At 57.0% G+C, this 14,992-nt stretch overlaps 1 protein-coding gene across 1 annotated transcript; it reads right to left on the reverse strand.

Annotated features, from left to right (window-relative positions):
• Nucleotides 1-116: 116 nt before the first annotated feature.
• Nucleotides 117-14,636, reverse strand: LOC125918272 (spectrin beta chain, non-erythrocytic 4-like; the record flags this gene model as incomplete). Its single annotated transcript, XM_049624286.1, has 14 exons — nt 117-1,327; nt 2,518-2,560; nt 2,710-2,883; nt 4,046-4,338; nt 4,949-5,018; nt 6,029-6,648; nt 7,141-7,337; nt 7,716-7,800; nt 7,894-8,032; nt 10,957-11,201; nt 12,337-12,717; nt 13,036-13,240; nt 14,135-14,265; nt 14,358-14,636. Coding segments are annotated over 14 exons (3,021 nt in total), but the record flags the coding sequence as incomplete, so codon positions are not given.
• Nucleotides 14,637-14,992: the final 356 nt, after the last annotated feature.

Genomic DNA, 14,992 nt, shown 5'->3' on the forward strand with positions numbered 1-14,992 from the left:
CCCGCCTTTCCTGTGCTGGACGGGGCGCACCGCAAGGCTGTTTTGGGGAAGTTTAGTTACAAGGGCTAGCAAAACATTCCCCTAGGAATGGTTCCCATTTTAGGAATGGAATCTAGGTGCTTCGTCGGGGACGTGTGTTTAGACCCCGAAGTTAGTTCACATCAAGGGGACATCTAAATGTTCTCTGCAGCCGCAGTCTCTCCCCGCGCCACCCTCCATTCCCCTCCCCCCGCACCCCCTCTCAGGCGCAGCCCATGAAACGCGAACAAACCAGCATAGACCGTCAAAGCCAAAGTATTTATTATAGGTACATACAGTGTGCGCCTGCCACACCGCCCCACACCCCTGGGCCCCAGCGGCTCCGCCAGGTGGCTATGGGGGCTGCCCACAACCCGGTTCCCCCACTCCCTAGGGAGGTGCTTCTGCCAGAAGCATGCAGGGGGGAGGGCTTCCCCTCGCCCCTCCCCTCACGTAGCGGCATTTACAGCTGGAGGGGGGAGGAGAGAGGAAGACAGTTTTGAGCTTTGACGCCCCTCCCATTAAAAGCCTTCGCGGATGCGGGGCGGGGGAGGAGGAGGTCGACGTTTTGCAAAAATAAACTAAGTCAGGAATTAACCGCATGGCTCTGAGACGGCGGAGTGCAGGGGCTAAGGCCCCTTCACTCCTCCTTCCCAGACAGAGATCAAGGCAGCATTGGAAGTGAGGTAAAGGCGGGGAGGAGACGTCCCCTCCCCACCCCCTAGCACCCTGGATGGTCCAGGGGACCTCACCAGCGGCCCCATGCCCATCCCTAGGGCGGAGAGGGGGGCAGGAATTATCGCCCCTACCACCCCAGCTTCTTGGGGCAGGATCTGGGGATCGGGGCAGGGGGCTTGGCTCAACTGGCCCCTTACCCGCCCCTCCCAACTCAGTTATTGCATAAAAATAATGGAGCCCCAGCACCTGGGGTGGGGTGGCGAGCAGGAAGGGGCCGAGATATGGCTATAGGGGCATCAATCCCCCCACCACTTCCTGGAGTGCAGAAGTCCCCTCCTTTCCAGTGCCCATCTTGGCGCGTCCGCAGTGTTGGTGGAACTAGGGGCTCCCGCCCCTGCGGAAGAGAAAGTGTCTTTGTGCCCACAGTGCGGAGAGAAGGGGCGGGGATGGGTCAGGCCCAGGGGGTGGGAAGTCACTTCCGGCGCCCGCTGGCCCTGCGCTCCCCTGCCTCCCGCTTGGGATTGCCCTCATCCGTGGAGGACGTGGTAGGTAGTGTCTGCCCCCAGCGGGCGATCTCGGCGTGTTCTCCCACTGAAGCGGCCACAGCCTCCAGCCAGCCGTTCATCTCCTCCTGGGGGAGAGAGACAGGGCACAGAGTCCCGATTTGGAAGAAGGCAGACTGAGTAATAGATGAGCCTGGAATCGGACTGCCCTCTGAACTTCCGTTTTCCAGTCTATTAAATGGGGGTGATAACAATAATGCAAACCGTCGCATAGCACTTCAAGATGTGCCAGGCTCTGTTGTAAGTGCTTCTGTGGATTAATTCACTTAATCCTATGCAATAGGATTATATCTAACACCCACTATAGAGATAAACAACAACACAAACAATGATAACATCAGCGACATTTATAGAGCACTGACCTTTACCAGGCCATGTAAGTACTCTGTATGTATCAACTTAGTTCTCATAAGAACCCTAGAATGGAAAACTGTTTTCATCTCCATGTTAAAAGTAAATTGGCAGGGAGAGAATACAGGCCTACCCCAGAGCCTCTGGTAAGAATGAATGAGATGATGAGCATTATTATTTTCAACATCTCTTTAAACCACCTCCATGCCTGCTCCTCCCCTGACCTCTCCCCTTAGCCTCAGTCCCATGGTTCACTCTCTTCCACCCCCTCCTCCCCTCCCCACAGGCCGGCTGGGGGCCAGCCTTGTGCCCTCACATGTGGGTGCCTGTCCTGGTTGCCTCCTGGGCTCCACACCTCCTCTGTCCCTCTCCCCAGTCTACCCTGCACATTGTTGCCAAAGGATCTTTCTTAGACATCACTGTAACCTCTACCCCCCAATCTTGCTCAGACTCTGCCATGGCTTCCCAATGCCCTTAGGACAAACTCCAACCCCCTCCAAATGGCCCACAACCCCTGGGAACCTTTCTGGGATCCTTCCTCCTTGAACCCTCCACCAGCTCAGTTAATGCTTTGTATTTCTGCACCTCTGGTTCTTCTCTGCCTGCATCATCCCATTTTTTCACTAACTCCCATCTTTTATCTTTCCAGTGGTGCTTCAGGGGCCAAGGCAAGGAGGTTGGACTTTGTCCTGGGGCTTCCAGGCAGCCCTCCAGGTCCCTGCCTCCCCTCCCCCCCTCCTTAGGTTAGGAACTTCCTCTGGGCTCTCACTGTCAATAGGCTTTCCCATCATAGCCTGGTGACTCTGGCTTGTGTTTCTGGCTCACAGTTGCATCACTCTGGGCCAGAAACCAGCCAGCCAGGTTGCTCCTGAGGTCCAGAGAGGGGAGAGAAAGGACCAGATCTCACCTCATCTTTAGCCTGGAGCAAAAACTCGCTGCCATCCTGGGTCCTGTAGGAAGGGGACACAGAACTTGGGGAATCTGGGGCAGGGGCCCGGCCCACCCATCCACCAACTATCCTCCAGGGAAGCAGGGTATTGCTGGGGGGGAAGGGGAGTCGGGCCTTGGATCCCTCCCCCTTGCCCATTGGGGGGCTCACTGGAGCTTGAAGACGTGCTTCTTTTTCTTGTAGTCACTAGCCACCTCGCTGGTGGCCTTGTGCAGGCTGAGCAGTGGCTCCCCGCCGTGTGTGCCCCCAGACGCCGGACCCTTGGCGTCCTTGTAGAAGCCCAGCTCCCCCTTGCTGAGAACGCAGTACAGGCTCACCCAAGACCTGGGGTGACGATATGGGGCTCAAGGCAGAGTCACAGCACTCTGCCTGGGAACTCTTCATTAATACCTTTCATGGCTGAAAACACCTGAGCCTTCCTTCTTCTTGGGCCTTTGCCTTAGCCGGGCCATGTGTCTGGGGTGCTCTTCCTTATGGATGTTCCTGAGCTAAGGGGAGACTCTAAGACTCTCAGTTCCAAGCCTTATGCTGACCCCTGCTGGGCCTGCCCTTCCATTTCCCCTCCCATACTGAATTTCCTGAAGGCAAGACTTAAGCTGTCTTCTCCATAAGCCTTTGCTTGGGCGTGTTCCTTGCCTACTCCTTCACCCACCATGGAATCCCCTGAAAGGAGATCTCTGCGTCTTGTGTCTTGTATGAGAAATGCCTATCTCCTATTCGGCCAAAGCCTCAAAGGAGAAGGAAGTCTCTTGAGTGAAATACACAGAAGGTGCCCCTTTATTCTCACCTTGGCCTCACTACCAGGAAAAAAGACTGCCTCAAGGCAAAACCTCAACCTGTTTTGCTCTTTTCACATCTTGGGTCTAGGCCTCACTCTGCTCGCTGGCCACCTCTCCCCAGATTCTGCCTCACAGTTGGACAAAAAAAGGGTTGGACAAACATGAGCTGAACTCCAAAAGTAAGTCGCTATTTAGACATCTGCATGTGCCCCCTACCTCAGACCTCAGAGCTTGGGCTCTGTCCCTTTTCAGACCTCTCCAGCCACCCCGGCAACAATTTGAAACTTCGAGGATGGATCCACCCCATTCATTGAGAGGTTGGATGACCTCTCCAAGCTTCACCTTACAAACCATTGGAACCCTGTAGGCTAGACCCCAAATCCAATTTGCCATTAGCTCTATAGTTAGCTCCTGAGTTGGTTGCTATGAGTTTGGGTGGCAATTTATTTACATTTGGAATATTTTCTTCCTTTACGGTCCAGCTCCCCACCTAAGCTCCACCCCCTTGGCCACCGAACTAAACCCTAAGTCCCGTTCCTCCAATTCAAAGATTCGAGTCCTTGGAGCCCCGCCCCTCTTCAGGCCCCGCCTACCCCCGCCACCCGTAGGACTCCAGGAAGTTTAGTACCACCCCCAGGCCCATCTATTCATTTATTGGACACTCTGAGCTTGGGACCCGCCTTCCAAAACCCCGCCCACACGCTCACCGGTTGGACGACTTGCGGTTAGCGTCGAGCTCGCGCTTGCGCAGCAGGAAGCCCTCGTGCTGCACTGTGTGAGTGGGCGGTGGCGGAGGCGCGGGGGCGGAGCCGCCCTGGGCCGGGGCGGAGCGCGAGCGCCGGCTTCCCCCGCCCTCACCACCCTCTCTGGGCCGCGGCCGCCGTCGCGGCTTGGGCCGGTCCCGTGCCCGCGGCCGGTCCGGCCGAGGTGTCCGCTCGGGCGGCTCAAGCCCGTTGGGCAGGCGGCCTGGGGGAAGCTCACGAGGCTGAGGCAGCGACGGCTGTGTGGAGGGAGGGGGAAGAGGGGTGCTGTCCATAGGGGGGGTGTTGGAGCCATCTGCCTGGGGGACTCACGAGTCTGGGGGATCCCATCTGTCTTGGAGGCGAGTATGGGAGGGCCTCAGGGCTGGAGACCCAACTTTTAGGGGCCCCATCGGTGTCGGGAGTGAGACTGTCAGGACTCCTGGGTTTGTAATCGCTCTCGATCTTAGGGAGGAAAGCGCTAGCTCTTTGGAGGTGGGTGTGCAGGCACGTTGATGTCCCGGCTGTCTGTAGGAGGAATCTGGGACTTCTGTGTGTGTGTGGCTGTCTGTGAGGATATGTGAACCCCCCACCGGGTTAGAGAAAGTCTAGGACAGATGTGGGAAGAGTGTGGAGTCTGTGTGTAGAGGGGAGTAGGAGTCTCCTTAGGTTGGTGGCCTTATCTTTCTTAAGGAGAGATTTTCAGTTTGTGGGAGGCATCTGGGGGCCCTTTCCATCACCCCCTGAGAATCTCTGCAGGGTTCAGATGGGGAGGGAGAGGCGGGAAGCAGGGCTAGGCATTGGTGTTTCTGACTCCTGCTGGGAGGAGAGGGTTCCCCATACCCCCACCCATCCTGAGGCTCAACTTACCCCGACAGGGAGCCCTGGGCCTGCTTCTTTCTCCTGCAGCTGCTCCACAATGTCAGCCAGGGTGGCCTTCCTGGGAGGGGGAAGCCGAAAGACCCAATGGAACTGGGGGCACCCTCTCCCAGGGACCAGCTTGGTTTTGGCTGGAGGAGCCTCCACCTCTTAGCCTGAGATGCCAGGCCCCTGTTCACTTCTTCAGCTACCTTTCTCAGATGCTTGCCTTGTACACCATAGGTACTTGGAATATGTCTGCTGGAGGACAGAACCTCTCCTTTGAGTTTTAGCCATAGAAAAATCCAAACTGGTGCCTTCAAGCCTTTGTACATTATGCTGCCTTTTTTCCCCACCCACCCCCTGAGATCCCAAGCCCCTCGGACTTCTTTGGTCATTTTGGGTCATCACTATCCATTGTTTCCCCCACTGGACTGGGATCTCCACCCAAACAGGGCTGAGGCTGGTGTGGCCACTGCTCTAGCACATACCACATACAGAATGGGGACTCAGCAAACGTTCATGATATGCAAAATTAAAAAGGAGTCAAGAAGTCATTGTCTCCAAAACATATTTGACCAATGGTCTCTTAGTGGGGATACAGCTGATAAGATCAATCTGCCCATCATGCTCTGGTTAACACTGGACTCTGAAAGGCCTGTGTTCCAGTCCTGCTTCATCCAAACTGATTGACTTGCCCTCTCTGAGCCTCAGTTGCCCCATCCATAAAATGGAGATGACAGTAGCCCGCAGTTTAAATGGTGGAGAAAGCCTGTGATGAAGGGTTAGAAGATGGTTTCACCATTAGCCCAGTAGAGAAACTGAGGTGCAGGGAGGACAAAATCCCTGCCTGGACCACCTAGGCAGGGGCCAGAACTCAGTAGCTAAGTCCTTTCCTCCAACAGAACTGCCACTGTGGGACCATGGGCACCTCTCCTCGTCTCCTTCAGCCTGTTTGCACCTCTGCAAAATGGGTACCAGGGCAGTAAGCAGTTCTGAGCCCCAGCAGCCCCCCCCCCCCACGGGCCCGCGTGGCTCCAGGAGCTCTCCGTGTCCCCGCTCCCTCATTCCCTGGGCACCTGAGGGCCTCACCCCTTGGCCAGCTCTCCTCTGGTAGGCATCTCCTGTTCGCTGGACTCCTGTCTCTCCAACCGCCGCTCGCGCCGCTCGCGCCGCCGCTCCATCTGCTCATAGCGGCCCAGGGTGAGGCTGTGTGCCGCCTCGTGGTCCGCGGATTCCTGCCGCTCTGGCCGTCGCCTCCGCGCAGCCTCCTCGGGTTGATCGGCCGATTCCTGACGCTCCGGTCGCCGCCTCCTGGGCAGCTCCTCGGCGCGATCAGCTGACTCCTGGCGCTCTGGGCGCGGCCGGACCTGCTCCGCCGCCGCGAGGGCCCCGGGGGTCTCCGCCGCATCCTCGGGTGCGGCCGGCGGGGCTGGAGTCTCCACCCTCCCCGGGATCTCCGGCAGCCGGTCGATGCGCGGCTGGAGGCGCTCGGGCTTGAGCTCCTGGCGCACGTACCCCACCCGGGTCCGCACCTCTGCGGACAGTGTGTCCGAGGCCCGACGAGCCAGGGGCTCCAAGCCCCTCTCGTAGCCCCCTGGCCTCAGTAGGGGCGCTGCCTTGGCCGCCAGTTCCGTGGGGTCTCCAAAGAACTTGCGCCCCAGCAGGGGCGTCGGGGGCTGCTTGCTCTGTTCCGCCTTGAGTTTCTCTATCTGGGAAGGGAGGGGCCAGGGTCAGGTAAAGGGGCGTGGGGAGGGGGGCGGTCTGGGAAGACGCCTCTGGGTTGCCTCCCACACCATGCAGTTTAATAGTTTCTATTACTGACAAGGCAAGGTTGTGCAGGCCTGCGTCCATGTTTTCTCCCTGCCAGGAACTTAATTCCTTTCTTCCTTGGCAAACATCTAGGGCATTGAAACAAGGGTCTTTCCTCATTCTTCAAGTCTCACTCAGATAGGCCTCCCCCTACGCCAGGACAAGTGCTCCGGGCTCCCACAGCACCTTGTGTTTCCCCCATCCCAGCCCTGGGGTGTCACTGTCTGGTGACAGGTCTGTCCCCTTCCTCTCCCCCACTGGACTGGGAGCCCAGTGAGGGTCTGCCTCAGCCCTCACTCAACTCAGCACTGAGTACCAAGTTCCAGTCCCGGTATGTCTGTCTCATATAGATGGATGGGGATGGGGGGGTGGGCAGGATCTCGGGTGCTGACCGTGGTCAGGCGCCGCAGAGAGCTGAACCTTTCTTCCCAGGCTGCAGCCGCTTTGCGGAAGGCCTCGTGTCGCCGGATAAGCTGTTCCACCTCATCCACGCTGCTGCCCAGCTCCCGGCTCTGCAGGAGCGGCTCTTGGGCTGTCAGCCAGGCATCGGCCACCACTGCCTCCTGGGCAAATTGGTGCACTTCCAGCACTGAGGGGAGACATTGGGGGTGAGGGTGAAGGGTGCACCTGTGGGCCCTTCACAGGGCACTGGCTGTTTTCTCTGGCCCTCCACCCCGCCCCCTCCACATCTTCCCGCTTTCTGTATCCCAGCCCTGACCACTCTGGGCTCTGCAGGAATGAGAGGGGCTGGGGGTATTTCTGAGGGCACCAGCTTCTCCCCTAGGTGTCCACCACCAGAGATTCAATGGCAAGACAGTCCTCTTGTCCACCGCCGCCCTCCAGGCCATCATGTTTGCTGCTGGGCACCCATGAGTGGTGTACAAAGCATGCTGGGTCACCCTCTGGGCCTTTCCAAACATGCAAATCCCTGTGCCCTTGAACCCCATGCATCTGGGCCCCCACTCACTCTGCTGCAGCCATTCCCAATGGCGGTCCCACTTCTCTGACACCTCCTCCTTCCTGGTTCCCAACTTGTCCAGCTGTGCCTGGATCTGGGAGTGGTAGGTGGGTAGGAGAGGCGTCAAGGGAGGTTCCTGCCCCAACGGGCACAGATGGCAGAGGGGCACCCCCGCGCCCCTTCCCACCTCGTCAGCCATGGCACTCTTGTTGAGCAGCAGAGAGCGCCCCAGCTCCTGGCAGGCTGTCAGCTCAGGCACCCGTGCCTCCAGCTCAGTCTTCAGGCCCTGGTGGTAGTTCATGAGCACCTCCACTGACGACACGTCCCTACAGTGGTCGGGGGCGGGAATCTGAGCCTCAGATAGCCTCTCCAGGCCCCCATGGCAGATGCCAGTCCCGGATGAACCCAGATCCCTGAGCCAGCTGTTTGGTAGCATCTCAGGACACCCACCTTGTCAGGCCAGGTGCTGAGGGGCCAAGCTCTTCACTGACTCAGTGACTCCAACTTTTTCCAAGGTGCTCAAATGGCACATTCTGGTGATTCTAACCTCAGGCGTCAAGATCTAATTGTTCTAACTTTTTAAAGCTAAGCTTCTGAAGGCTCCACTGGCCAATGATCTGAACTTTCCAAGTCTGGGCTATCCAAACGGCAGGCAGCCGCTAGACCTGGGTAGCAAGTGAGCCCTTGAAATGTGGCTGGTCTGAATTGAGATGTGTTGAAGTATAAAGTACACATCCTATTCTGAAGACTGTAAAATAGCCCAATGATTTTATTTATTAAAAAAAATATTTTGGGGGCGCCTGGGCAACTCAATTTCGGTTAAGCGCCTGACTTTGGCTCAGATCATGATCTCACAATTTGTGAGTTCAAGTCCTACATTGGGCTCTGTGCTGACAGCTCAGAGCCTGGAGCCTGCTTCGGATTCTGTATCTCCCTCTCTCTGCCCCTCCGCTGCTCACACTCTCTCTCTCTCTCAAATATAAATAAACATTAAGATATATTCTTAATTTTTTTTAAATAAGCTCTACCTCCCAACATGGGGCTTGAACTCATGATCCTGAGATCAAGAGTCGCATGCTCTACCGACTGAGCCAGCCAGGTGCTCCTCAATAATTTTAATACTGACTACATGTTGAAATGATATATATTTGGGTTAGTAAAATGAATCACTGAAATTAATTTTCACTTGCCTCTTTGTACTTTTTTATTGAGTTAAAAAAATTTTTTTAAAGTAATCTCCACACCCAACCTGGGGCTCAGACTTACAACCTTGAGATCAAGGGTTGTGTGCTCTACTGCCTGAGACAGCCAGACACCCCTGTACTTTTCTGATGTGTTTACAAGAAAAGCTTAAATTATATATGTGGCTCACATCTGTGGCTTGCATTATGTATCTACTGGACAGTGCTGTTCTCAGCTATCCTATGCCGAAACAAATCCCAAACTTCTGAAGGTTCCCCCAGTCAGCAAGCATAGCTTTGCAAGACTTAATACAGCCAAACTTGCTTCTGAAGATCCTGAATTATAATGATTCCTGCCTAAGACTTAGTACGTCTGGAATGATCTATTTCCCAAAAGTGCCCTCCTCTGAAGTTCTCCATCTCAGTAAATTCACCCATTCATCCATGGACTCCTCTTTTTCTCTCAGCCCCTGAAGCTAATTCATCAGTCAGACCGGACATCTATAACTTTAAAACACACACTGTGAAATGCTGTGACACCTCTGAGATTTTGTATTAAAAGAACTCAGCAAGGGGTGGAGGGGGAGTTGGGGAGCACACAGATGAAACAAGGTGGGCCAAATGTTGATGGGTGTTCATTCTCTGCGTGGGGGTTCACTGTACTGTTATCACAACTTCTGTGTACATTTGAAATTTTTCCTAATAAACGTTTTTTTTTTAATTCCTAAAATGAATAACTTCTCCCCATCTCTACAACCATCACACTGAACCAAGCCCCCATCATCTCTCACCTGGATTATAGCAGCAGCCTCCTGGCTGGTGCACCTGTTTCTACCCCTGTTCTCTGTACTCCTTTCCCCACAAGGCATCTGGAGTAATCTTTCTCAAATGTACCTCATATCACATCACTCCCCTGCAGTGAAGTCTCCCACGGCTCCCAACTCAGGGAAAAAGGCAAACTCCTCACCATGCCCTATTGCCCCTCCCAGCTCATTTCCTACCACTCTCTACTCTCCCCCACCCCCACTCACTCCATCCAACCGTAATGATCGTCTAGCTCCTCCTCAAAATACAACCTACCTCGGGGTCTTTGCACTTGCTGATCCTTCCACCTGGAAAACTCTTCCCCCCCCCAAAAAAAAAACCTTTACCCAACTCACCATCACTTCCCCAAAACTTTACCCAACTCACCATCACTTCCCCCAAACTTTACGCAACTCACCATCACTTCCTTTAGGCCTCCATTCAAACATCACATCCTCAGAGAGGCCTTGCCAGCTAGCACCTCATCCCCTTACCTTGCTTTGTCTTCCGAGCGCTTATTACTACCTGAAATAATATTAGGTGCTTTTTAATTTATTTGTTGCCTGCCTCTATGCTCAGAATGTAAGCAGCATCAGGGAAGCAGCTTGGTCTTGCTAACCATCCACGCACAGTAGGCATTCAAGAAATATTTGCTGAGTAAATGAATGTAGGCAAGGCCTCACAGTCAGAGTCACCACTCTCCAAATCCCTGTCTTCCTGGACACGCTGCTGAACTACATTTCCCAGCCTCCCCCGCAGACAGGTTGGGGCTCCTGGGCTGACAGATGGGAGTGCAGGTTTAGTCCCTGAAACCTCCCATGCGATCTTTCTCTCCTCTTCAGCGACTGCAACTTCTGGGGCCAAGTGATGGAAAGCCCTTGGGTCCCCATCACCGCGGGATGGGTTTCTGTTGGCCGCTCACTTTGAAGCGTCAGGTCAGCAATAAATCAGTGCCCTCCACCCACTAGGTTAAGCCACAAATGCAGTCCCACACCTTGCTTTCCCTATCCTGGCTGCAGCCCACTCCGTGATGTGACACAGGGAGGGCAGCAGTGGGCAACTGGGAAGGCCAGAAGGCAAGAGGATGCCCTGAGCTGCCAAGGCCAGGCCTGACAAGGGGTCATAGCACACATGAAGCATTTCGTCCAGTGCCTGGCAGTTGGGTATTGAGATTTCTTCAGGGAAGGGGACTGCCGATGGGCTGCGGCGGGGAGGGGGGTGGTGCCCAGAGGCAGGTAGGGAGCCCGAGGTGGGATGAGGGGCACCTGGGCTTGTCAGCTGCCCCAATCTGGCCGGCGATGCCGTCCATCCAGGAGAGCAGGTCACGGGCCTGGCTGTGGAATCGCAGCGCGTCGGCCGTGGAGCTGACGTGCAGGCGGGCGTCTTCACAGGCTGCCAGCAGCTCCTTCCAGCCCTGCAGCACCTCCTGCTCCCGGCTGGCGATGGCCTCTGCGTGCTCACCCGCGTACACCGTCCGCAGCTGGGCTGCCCCCTCCTGCAGCTGCCGTACCTGCGGGGCATGCCAGGTCCAGCGCCGGCCCTCCTCGGGAGCCAGGCCCCGCCCCCCGCATCCGGGCCCCGCCCTGCCTCGGCTGGCCAGGTGTAATGAGCCGCCACCCTTGTGATCCCACAACTGGCTCTCCCCCTTATCCGCTGCCTGATTTCTGTTTGGGTTGCCCACTTTCTGATTGCTTCTTAGACCCATACCATGTTTCACTCACGTCTGCTGCCTGTTTGTCATTGACTCACCTGCGTTCTGACTGCTTTTGGACCTATGACCAGGTTTCTTTCAGTCCGCTGCCTGATTTCTTTTGGTCTGAGAGCCCTACTTCCACTGGGTCTGCCTCTACCTCAGTACAGACCGATCTGATTTCCTTCAGGAAACCTCTTTCCACCCTGATGTTGAGTAGACATACTGTCCATTTTTTTCTTCACTCAGTTTTTTTTTTTTTTTTTTCAGACTTACTACCTACTGCCCAAGTTCCTTCAGAATGCTTATTCAGTTACTATTAGGTCTCCTACTCAATTTCTATCGGCTTTGCCATGTGAGTTCTACCAGACCGGCCACTCACTCCCTATTGGTTCAGCCGCCTGACTTCTTTTGGAGTGACCACCATATTTCTATCAGATCCACTGCCTAATCACTATCAGTCTCCCTGCTTGATTTCTAACAGTCTGACAGTCTAACAGCTCCACTGTCATTTCCATGAAACCCACTCCCATCAAAGTTCTTGCAGGAAAATCATAGGATACCATCCGAGACCTATCAAATTTCTATCTGCCCCAGAGCCAAATTTCTCTTAACCCTCTGAAATTTCCTTTAGGCTCTCCATGTGGATTTGGAAAAGATTCCCTTCACAGTTTCTAGGAGAACCCCTGCCATTGGAGAAACGGTCTGATTTCTATCAGACATTCTGTACCACCTTTCCCCCCACACTGCCTGAGTTCTACGCACCAAGCAATCAGGCGGTTTTCTGCCTGCCCCATCATCTGGCTTCTCCCTGTTCTGTGGTCTGTTTTCATCTGTTCTACTGTCTAACGTCGATCTGTTCTACAGCCTGACTTTCGCCTGCTCTACGGCCCAACATGCCTTGGCCACGCTGTCCGGGCCCTCCCACCTCCCCTCTTGGCCACCGGCGCCCCACCTGGGACACGAGGAGCTGCAGGTCATGCTCAAAGGCCCGCAGGGTCCGCTGCATGGAGCTGGCGCTGGGTCTCGGCTCAGGGGGGGCGGTCAGACGGGGCAGTCGCCTCCGCTTCTCCTCGATCTGACCCTGAAGCTCTCGGGCATCGCTGAAGAACTTATGCAGCTCCCGAGAGGCGGCCAGCAGCTGAGCCCTTGTGCCCATAAGCTCCAGCAGCTCGGCCCAGGCCTCGTTCAGCCCGTCCTTCCACTCAGCCATGGTGGCCGCCGCCGTGTGGCCGCACTCAATCAGCTCGTCCACCATCTGGTTCACGGCCGCCAGCCGCTCCCGCCCTGCCGTGCCCGTCTCACTGGCGAACTCGGAGAATTTCTCCTGCAGCACCTGCCACCAGGAACACAGCATGGGCCAAGGCCCTGTACACACGAGCCCCCCTCCAGCCCACAGAGCACTTGCTCTGTAGCAATAACAGCGGCAAGAAAAATAATCCGATGACAGTAACCGACACCACCTTGGGCACCGTGTGTGCTGGGTATTGTCCTAAGCGCCTTCCATTCTGGTAAATTCTTGGGGCCCACAAAGGAGCCAAGAGGTGGGTGCTATGATCATCCTCGGATTCGGGCTGGGGAAGCTGAGGCCCAGAGAACCTCAGGAGCATACGCGGTAGCCGCGGGTATCAATGTCATGACTGGTGGTGCTCACCGTGACGTGCTCAAAGTCCTGGCCAAGCTCAGGGGAGCCGGCCACCACCTCCTTCTCCGCGATCCAGTGCTCGAGCTCGTCCACCTGGCGGCTGAGCTGGTACAGCCAGTACTGCTGCTCTAGGCTCACCCTGCGCTCTTCGCCCAGCTCCTTGAGCGCCACGTACAGGCGGTCCACCTGAGACTGCCGACGGCTGATCTGCTCGCTGACGGGGGACACGGAGGGGCAGGGATGGAGCCCCCCGAGACTTCAGGACAGAGCTGTGACCCCCTGCCACCCCCCCCCCTCTCCGGGCAGGGCTGTGTTTCCTCTGAACCTTCGGCCACAGTAGCACCTGCTTGGACTCCTTCGCGGGGGCTTCTGTTTTCTGCAAGACTCGGATTCAGTGAACCCAATACTTGCATCTATCTCAGCGCTCAGGGGAAACCGCTTCCCTAAGCTTGACAAGCTCACTGCCCCTCCCCCCTCCCATCTTCTCTGTGGTCCCACCCCCTGCCCCTCCAGTGACCTGGGCGGGGCTCCCAACTCCCTACTTGGGTCCCCAGCCAAGGCACCTCACCTCCAGTCCGTCTCCTGGCTCAGGAGGACAGAGGTCTAACCCTGGGCCCCCTCTCAGGTCCCAACCCTCGTCCAGGCCTCCCAGAGATGGCCCCTACTCCTGACCTTAGGGAGGCCATACACCTGGCCACCCAGGAGGTCTCAGGCTACACCCAATCACAGCACTCCAGGGTTTTCTGTCCTTCTGGACACTTCCCAGACACTGGGTGGAAAGAAGGCCCTTCCCTGTCTTGAGCTCTTCCTTCTCTCCTCAGTCTGAGGCATCACCTCGCATCCCTACACTCAAATTCCAGTACCCCTGGCCCCACCCTCTCAACCATCCCTGGGCACTGCCCCTCCATCCGGGGCCCCAACCACGTGCTGAAATCCGAGGGCTCCAGCTCGGGGCAGTGAGGGCCCCTCCCACTCCAATGTCCAATTTGGGACCGTGTCCCAATTTCCACCAGCGAAGCTTCAGATCTTGCTGGGCCATTCCTTAAGAACTGGCTCCGCCCCCGCCTGACCCCAATCCCCCCCCCCCGCCCCGCCCCCGTCCGCCCACCTGTCCGGGTGCCCCATCTCCAATAGCGCCCGGCACTGGCGCGACAGCTGCGCGATGCTTTCCTCGTAGTTCTCCACGCCCTGCTCCAGCTGCAGGTGCTTCTTGAGCAGCTGCAGGGTGCTCTGTTCGTCCTGGGGGCACACGGCGCCCGCGATGAGGCGGCAGCGGCCGGCCCCGGGCTCCAGAGCCCCCAGGTCCCCCGCACCCCCCAGCCCGGGCGCACCTTGCCCTTGTCCTCACTCATCATGAGCAGCTCCTGCTCGCCCAGCCACGCCTCCACCTCCGCCACGTCGAAGTAGTACTGCTCCACCTGGAAGGCGGCGTCCAGCACCTGCTGCCGCCGCTCCGCCGCCTCCCGCAGGCCGGCCCAGGCGCCCTGCAGCTGCTCCTGACCTCGGCGCACGGCCTCCGCCTCCGGGCTACGCAGCGAGGCCAGCGTGCCCGCGCGCTCCAGCACCTCCTCCAGCCGCGGCCCGTGCGCCTGGATCTCCCGTCGCAGGCCCTGGGGGCGGGAGGTGGGGGTGTGGGTGGAGAGGGGCTTTCCGAGGCCCGGTAGGACCGCGTGCGCACAGCCCACGGAGGGCATCAGGACCCCCCCCCCGCCCCCCGCCCCGCAGATAGCCCTCCACCTTGCGCCAGGTACCACGGAAGCAGTTTGTGTAACTCGCTCACTCACACCCCCATGTTGCAGGTGGGAAAACAAGCAATTAGTAAGGGGGTGACAGGACTTGAGCACAGGACGCTGGCCCCAGAGACTGTGCTCTCAACCAAGCCGCCTGGTGGTGTCAGATACCCTCTAATGGTTGAAACAGGCTGCGAATCAGGTTGCTTAGGGGCAGTGGCTGTCTAACTCACGGG

The sequence above is a fragment of the Panthera uncia genome, unplaced genomic scaffold (genome assembly GCF_023721935.1).
Source record: "Panthera uncia isolate 11264 unplaced genomic scaffold, Puncia_PCG_1.0 HiC_scaffold_619, whole genome shotgun sequence".
Lineage (NCBI taxonomy): Eukaryota > Metazoa > Chordata > Mammalia > Carnivora > Felidae > Panthera > Panthera uncia.